Below are 8,090 nucleotides of genomic sequence, written 5' to 3'. Positions count from 1 at the left end.
TGTCCCCTGCATCGGCAGGCGGACTCTCAACCACTGCGCCACCAGGGAAGCCCCAACAATCAACTTTTGAGAGGAGACTTTCAGCCCTTAGAAATGTGTTGGAGTAGGTGAAGGTGGCGGGGGAGGGGCTTTTTCGGGTGCACCTCTGAGCAGATCATTTCTGGGCAGGCTGGGAGACTTCAGAGATATAGACACTAGAGGGACAAACGGGGTTGATTAGATACCACTGAGGCTCCTGGCGTGACAAAGAGGGCTTCTCCTAACTCCCACGCCAGATGAGGGGACCTCTGTTATGAAGGGTCCTTGAAATCTAGGTAGGGGGAAGGGGCCTCGGTGGACTCTGCTTGAGGATGGAAGTGGCAGGGGTGGTCCAGATCTGAGTGGATCCCCCCACAGTCAGGCTTTGTTTGGACAGGTAACTAGTTCGTCACTGATGAGGATCAGCAATAAATCTTTAAAACAAAAGGGTCTTGTGCTTGTTTTCTGGAACAACAGGAAAAGAGATAACTGGGAAGACTCTGAAACTGGGCTTGGAGTGCAGGGAAACCCCAGGAGATAGAATGGATGGTGGCCACCACAAGGGAAGCAAGACTCCAGAGCCCTGGCCCGGGCCTGACAGTACTCGGGGGCCTTACGTCTCCACTAGGGCATCACCTCTACCTGCCCGTAGGTAGGAGGGACCAGAGATGCACAGAGAAAACACTTCCTGCACTCTGCCTGCCTCCCAGCCCAGCCGACCAACGTTTATCCACTGGACATACACCTACCGTTCTGCCCACCTCACCTGCCCCTGTGTATCCCCATTCTGCAGACATTGGCAAAAGGAAGAAGAATGAAGCGATCAGGGGAGAAAAGAGGGAACTAGGATACAGTAGAATGAGACATCACACTGCCTCCTGGGGTTGCTGTTTCACCTGGAGCTGCTCCCCACCTCTCCAGACATTGGTGAAGGCCTTGTCTCTCCCCTACCCGCCGAGTGAATCACATTCAGACACCAGGTGCCCACTCAGAGGCAAATGGAAAAACACTGCCCAAGGACACAGAAGCACACACACGTGACTTGGATGGTGGAATCCCGGGACGCATCTGGCAAAGAGAGAAGGCAGCTCCGGTTCGATTTGGGCACAACTCTAGGTAACCAGAGAGGAGGGACCGAGGGCAGTGTGTACTCCAGACCGGGCTCAGAACTGGGAGGCGGGGTAGAGGCCAGGCAGGTGGGGAGGCTGGAGGATTAGAGGCCGTCACTCAGGAACCAAGGAGCTGGTGCTGAGGGGGATTTTAAGGATGACTTTGGGGGTCAGAGGATACGAGTTTGGGGTTGGAGATCCTGCCGTTTCCAGCTGTTTTTGCACAAAGCCAGGGAGCTGTGCCAAGCAGTCATGCTATTCCAGGGCTTGGGACACTGCCCAAATCAAGCTTCCTTCTAGGGCCAATATCCAACACTAGAGGCATCTGGACCCCTGGACTTGTGGTATCAGCTTGCCCTGTGGAGGTCACAGTCACGTGACAGTCATGGTGCATCCTCTCGGAGGGCCAGTTTAATTTCTAGAATTAGTTGGCAACATGAATAAAATGTGGTAGCAAGTATCTGTAATGCCTGCATGAGATGGTGATGGTAATGACCATGACAAATACTTCTGGGGCGCAGACTTGTTTAAGTGGAGCTAGGATAAGAATCCATGCAGTGCGGCTCCTGAGCCTGTCCTCGATCAGTACTTATAGATACATTTATACATTTAAAACAGTTACCTGGATCAATGGAGTTATCAATTTAACTCAAAGCTTTAAAAAATCCGATTGAGGGGAAGTCAAAATCCATGTGAATGTGTAAGATAAAGAGCTCATCATTTTGTGTGTGTAACGCTGGTCAGGCTGGCCCACAGACCTGCAGGGAAGGTCACTCACTCTCCCGGCCCTTAGGAAGTCTGGGAAGTACTTCCGGGGTCTCAGAGCAGGGTGGGTCCCCATTGCAGTGTGAATCAGAACCATGGGTGCTCATTAAACAGGTGGCCTCCCGGGGTCCCCTCCTAGGACAGCTAACATTTATTGAGCACCTCATCTGTGCCAGACACATTTACCCCAAATTCCCTGAGGTCCCCATTTTACAGATGAGGAAAATGAAGCACAGTGAAGTAAGTTGTACCCGGTTTCCAGTTAATGACAGGGTCAATATCCAAGCCCACGTTGGCCTGTCTCCAAGGCTGGAACTGCAAACCACCGTACCTTATGGCCCGCATTCCTCAAGTTGATCTGATTCCGTGAGTCTGGAGCCAGGCTGGAGTCCAGGCCATCAACAAGGGCCCCAGGAGGTCACTGGGCCGTACTTTGAGAAGCAACGCCCCACGGCAGCTGTTCTCAATCTGCCCGCACATTAGAACCACCTGAGAAGTTTCAACAACTGTTAATGCCTTTCCCTCCCCCAGGAGAGAGGCTTTTTCAATTGGTCCAGAGCGGGGTGTAGGTGTTGGTGGGGCGCTGGTCAGCATTGTCTTTTAATGGGATCATGTGTTCATTTATTCAATCAACCAATCAACAAAGATGTATGAACACCTTCTCTGTGCTCTGTGCTGCTCTGGGGCTGGGGACACAGAGGTGGGTGGGACACTGTGCGTGGCCTTCAGGAACGCCGGTGACCGATGTGCCCAGCTGGGCAGAACACGCCCTTAGTGGAGGCGGGGAGATTGCAGATTCCTTCTCGCTTGTCCTCACTTGGTGAGCTCCAGGAGCAGCCAATCTCCTTCTCAAATGATGATGTCCTCTGTCTATTCCCCCTGTGTGGTCCTTGGTTCCAGACCCAGAACTCAGCTCACAGAACCAAAGCAAAAAAGGCCCTGAAAGACCATCCATGCCTGGAGCTCTCAAATTTCAGCGAGCAGCTGACTGAAGTGCTGGGAGCTTGTTAAATCTAAAGACGCCTGGAGCCTACCCCCAAAGTTCTGATTCCTAGGTCTTGGGTGGGGTCCGAGGAATAGGCATTTTTAATAAGCTCCCAGATGGCTCTGGGACAGCCTCAGCAGTGTTTCTCAGGTGGGCTGCACATGAGGGGGTCCTGGCAGTTTTAGAAACACTGATGCCCAAGCCCCTCCCTAGAGAGTCTGGTTGGTATTTTTAAAAGCTCCTTCCGCAAGGCGCCTGGGTCTTCCAGCTGGCCTTGTTTAAAGATTTGGGGAGCCAGCCCTGGGCAGTCACTTCTTGCCACTATCAGGGCTTTGAGACCAGAGGAGAGGAAAACAAGAGGAGGGAAGAGAGGAAAATAAAAAAGCCAATAAGAAAGTTTAGAAAGAGAAGTAAGAGAGAAGGCTGGACAAGAAGCTCCTTCTGAATTCACTAGCCAGCACCGAGGCTTACATCTCTCCTTTTTCAACATTTTTTCTTATTACAATAATAATTAATTGATGTAAAAAACTAATAGTATAAGAGTATATGAAAACAAAAATTAAAAAGATCTATAATCTTATCAGAGATAATGACAGAAGGTCTTAATATGACAAATATAATGTGTAATATATCATAGAACCATAATATATACTATGGTACTGTTATTAGTGAAATTAATATAATATAGTAATTAAAATAAATTAATTAAATAAAATTAATATAATGTAGACTATATAATATTTTATATGTGATACATAATATATATTTATATTTATATATGATACATAATACAAAATATATAATCAATATAATATATAGCTTGACAAGTATAATTGGTATCCTTTTTTACTTTATCTACTTTTTGGTTTTGATTTTCTGTAACTTTTCAAAAACACTTTACTTTTCAGGTAATTAAAAATTTAAGTCCTGGGAATTCCCTGGCGGTCTAGTGGTTAGGACTTGCCGCTTTCTGTGCCAGGGGCCTAGGGTTCGATCCCCGGTTGGGGAACTAAGATCCCACAAGCCTTGCAGTGTGACCCCAAAAAAAATCTGTTAAAAAAAATCCAAGTCCTAAATTTTGGGGTCAGTTTTGTGAGGGCATGTGAGCGGAAATGGTGTGCCCACTCTTCCCACACGTGCGCTCACACCTTCATTCACGTGTGCACATGCACACAGATGTACAGACACGTCTATTCCCACCCTGCAGCCCTGGACCTCATACACTCAAGTATACCTTTCACATCATACCCTCAAAGATAGTTGGGATTTTATTTATTGATACTACTAAATTAATTCTTATTAATACAAAATTTATTATTTTATATTAAGTGTGAAATAAGTTTCCTTCCTTTCCCATGTCTCTGAATCCTAATGGAAAGTGGCACCAGGGGACCTAGGACAGTGGCCACATTGGAGCAAGTCACCTTCAGGGACTCATCAAGCCCTGCCACCTCCTCCCCCTCCCCTGTCTCCACCCTAGCTCCACAGCCCTGCCTGAGGTCTCCTCTATCCCCGCCCTGGCCCTCCCTCCTCTCCCCTGCCCCCTGCCTCAGTCACTCTTCTCCCACGTGGGCTGGGGCTGGTGCTCTGGACAAAGGCTGTCCCTCCACAGGCGGTAGGTGATGGAAGAAACCACGGTGAGCCAGGCCAGGTAGGGCAGCAGGAGCAGGGCAGCCAGCTTGTTGATGGGGTGCCAGATCAGCGCCGTGCTCACCACCAGCCCGAAGAGCAGCATCAGGTGCAGCAGGGCCTGGGCAGGGGCAGGGCGGTCAGGCAGGCTGCCCTGGGAACCGGCCCTCGACCTTTCTGCAGCACCCTGGACCTAGCGAGCCAAGTTCCCAGCGCTCCGTGCATGCCATGGAAGCTCAGAGAAGTCTGCCCAACCGTTACCTGCCCACACCTGATTGACCTGCTGTGCTATCAGCTTCTGGGGCCTGGTGGCCTCATCTTCCCCTACCCTATTCCACTGCTGAGCACTGGCGCCTTACCAGACCGGGGGTGTGGGCTGTGAACAAGAGAATCAGGACAGTCCAGCTGATGGCGAGCTGTACAGCATAGAGGCCGAGGGGCAGGGCCAGGGGCCGCCCAAAGCCCCCTCCCAGGTCCTTCCACACCAGGTAGGAGGCATATCTGTGGAGATGGTGGCAGAAACGCTCAGAGGAGGGTGTTCTATGGTAAGAGGAGAAAGCCCTCTGGCTTAGAGCCTTTTGGTTACCAAGAGGGAATCCTTGTGGGCTGAAATCAGGGTAAGTGGGTCTAGGCATCATTTGAGGGCTGGGGGGGGAGGTGGGGGAAGGGATGGGGTTACTGGGAGAGGGTAGAGGAAGAGGGAGGGGTTGGAATCTGAGGCAGGCACAGAGGGGACACCCCAGAAGAGGCAAGATGAGGTACCATCCCTTTAGAGGTCAGTGTACGGCAGCAATTCAGGGATAGGAGACTTGTTCCCACCCCAGGGCATGAGAAACAGACACTTACCCCGTGATAGAGTAGATGGCTGTCCACACCAGCAACAAGACTCTGTGGGATGGGCACCAGGGCAGCTTTCTCAGGCTGTCACACCAACCAGACATCCAATGATGGGTGAGCAGCCAGACCAGGGTGGGCCCCAGGAGGGGCAGGGCCACAAAGGCGGCCCCTTGAGGCCACATTCTCCTTGAGGAGGTACAGTCTGGGGAGGGAGAGAACACACTGATGGTAGCCTTCTCCTAGTCCTTTCCCCGTGTCTGCCCGTCTGTCTCCTCCTACCTGACACTCTTCCCTGGCCTGGGCCCCTCATAGGCCTGGCCTGGGCCTCCTCCCCATGATTGACAGGATTAGAAGGAAAAAAAAAATGTGGTTATTCTCAGTGTCCGGAGTGACTGCCTACTCCATCCTTTCCTGTCAAGTGTCCATGAACATGTCCTGGAGGTGCTGGAGACAGGGCTGACCAGCCCGTCTGCCTGTACATCTTTCTATTTACCTTTCACAGAGGCCCCACTGGGTGAGCCACATCCTCCTCCTCTGAGCCCACACTACCTTCCCCCTTTTCCACCCTCCGTGGACTTCCTTTCTCCACACTGCTTATTTGGCACTGGGAGTGTACTGTCTAGTATTGATATCTGCTTCTTAGTGAAGGGCTCCTCTCCCCCAACGTGTGTCTGGCTCCTGGATCTCAGGTCCAGGTAGGCCCGTCTTTTCTGCCTCTCTCAGTCGGTGGCACTTGGCCAGGTACATAGCAGGCCCTCGATGGGGACAGTGTCTCAGACTGAACTCAGCCAAGCTGACATAACCAACCTGGAAGAACCACATTTGGAAGGCAGGAGCCAGAGATCCTTGGGGGTCTTTTCTAGTCCAGAACCGGCCTGCCCAACTGCCCCGGGCTTATCTCGCTATACCAGACCAGCAAACCCCAGGGGCCCACCCTGCCCGAGCTCCCGCCTAAATGCAAACTCAGCCGAGTGACACTGTAGATTCCTTTCTCCAAAGTTCTCATCTTCCCCTCGGGAGCTGGGGGAGGTTCCCCCTCCATCTCTCTGCTTCCAGAGGGTCAGAGCCACAAACACTACCACCCAGATTTTTTTGTGGCCTGACTTCTCAAGGAAACCACTGCTTGGTCTTTGATTAAAACACTGCCATACTCATTTGCATGTTGCTTTGCATGTCCTTCACATGTGGGATGATGCACAGACCCTCCTCCAACCAAGGCCCCCACCCAATACCATGCTTCTCATTTGCCCGTGTTATTTCAGCCTCCTCCCCATGATTGACAGGATTAGAAGGAAAAAAAATGTGGTTACTCTCAGTGTCCGGAGTGACTGCCTACGCCATCCTTTCCTGTCAAGGGTCCATGAACATGTCCTGGAGGTTCTGGAGACAGGGAGAACTACCCTGTCTGCCTGTGCATCTTTCTATTTCTCTTTCGCTGCTTCTCACCATCCATTTCTTCACCTTCTGCCTTCCTGTGTCTCTATGTCTGTGTTTTCTACTTTTCTATCCAGTGTTGGAGGTCCCCCCGGACCCCCCTTCCCTTTTTCCTGTCCTCCCCACTCCTGGCGCCCCTTTATTTATTCCCAGGCCTGTGTTCTCCTTACCTCAGGCAGCATACCTCGCAGACTGAGTGCCGGGGATGTAAGATGTGTGGAGGGCAGAGGAGGGTTGGGGATGGGGAGGAGGGTGGAGTGGGGCTCCTAGCTGGCCTGCCCTTCTCCAGTGACAAGGGTGGTGACACTGGCTGGGGAGTCCAGGCTGCTGCCTGCATGGCCCGGAAGAGTTCCTCTCAGCAGGGGATGCCCTGGTCTGCTAGACCCGGCCTCTGGAGGAGTCCCCTTGATGGAACTGTTGAGGCGTTGGTGCTGTGAGACCCGGACTTCTTGCGACAGCTGAGCCCCAGGCTGCCAGGCTACTCATGCCTGTAGTCGCTGCATCCCATGAACCAGCTTTGTGTCCGCGGCGGTGGTGGGGACCCTCAGATTTCCCCGGAACTGGGGCTGTAACTGGGGCTGTCCCCAGTGAGGCAAGCACCAGCTTCGGAAATGATCTCATGAGACATGGACACAGCTCCTGGTTATTGCCTGCTAGTTGGCTTGGAGTTGAGCTTGACAGTTGTTTCACAAACCCCTAGAACCTCATGACTCAGAGGAAAAGGCAGCCAGCCTCCCGCGTGACTCAGACAGAGCTTTGTCCAGCAAAGTCCAACATGTCCGCTCTTCATTCCTATCAAAGTTCTGAGCACCTCTTCCTTGCTTGTCCTTTAGACACGAGGTCCTCTCCCCAGGCTGGCTGCTCTCCACCATTCCTTTGCCCCATCTCTCCACTTTGGGGACCTGGGCACCCCAGGGAGGTGTTTATCCCCTCCTCCAGGGGAAGGCAGCCCAGGGGAGGGGGTTGCAGTCCGGGACAAGAGGCTAGAGAATCATTAACTAAGACGAAAGCAGCAGCAGTTACTTATTTTCCATGGGAGACGGTCACTTCGGGGCTGGGGGAGTGACCTCCGCTGCAGGAGGCCAGACCACAGTGACAAGTTACCACTTACTGAGTACCCATTTCGTGGTGTGCACCTTATATTTATTAGCTCAATAATGACCATCATTATCCTGCGCAAAGTAAATATTATTATGTGCATTTGACAGGCAAGGGAAGTGAGGCTCAGAGGGGTTGAGCAACTAGCCTACGATTACACAGCCAGCAGGTGGGTCACTGGGTTCAGTGTTGGCAGTCTGGATCCAAAATGCCTC

General features: G+C 51.9%; 1 protein-coding gene across 3 annotated transcripts; it reads right to left on the bottom strand.

Moving 5' to 3' along the window:
• Positions 1-4,392: 4,392 nt before the first annotated feature.
• On the bottom strand, positions 4,393-7,413 carry TSPO2 (translocator protein 2). Of its 3 annotated transcripts, none has more exons than XM_028479133.2 (4): positions 6,948-7,413; positions 5,353-5,565; positions 4,866-5,007; positions 4,393-4,627 (listed from the first exon to the last, which is right to left on the bottom strand). In XM_028479133.2, the coding sequence occupies exons 1-4, from the start codon at positions 7,112-7,114 to the stop codon at positions 4,427-4,429; spliced, it is 723 nt and encodes a 240-aa protein (XP_028334934.1). In that variant the 5' UTR covers positions 7,115-7,413; the 3' UTR covers positions 4,393-4,426. The 3 variants fall into 3 exon arrangements, with proteins under 3 accessions (XP_028334934.1, XP_028334935.1, XP_007118478.1); XM_028479134.2 differs by having other exon boundaries at positions 5,353-5,545; positions 6,962-7,413; XM_007118416.4 differs by having other exon boundaries at positions 4,394-4,627; positions 5,353-5,545.
• Positions 7,414-8,090: the final 677 nt, after the last annotated feature.

Source organism: Physeter macrocephalus, chromosome 18 (genome assembly GCF_002837175.3).
Source record: "Physeter macrocephalus isolate SW-GA chromosome 18, ASM283717v5, whole genome shotgun sequence".
Classification (NCBI taxonomy): domain Eukaryota; kingdom Metazoa; phylum Chordata; class Mammalia; order Artiodactyla; family Physeteridae; genus Physeter; species Physeter macrocephalus.
Note: the sequence above shows the minus strand (reverse complement) of the source record. Positions and strands in the feature narration are given on the sequence as shown.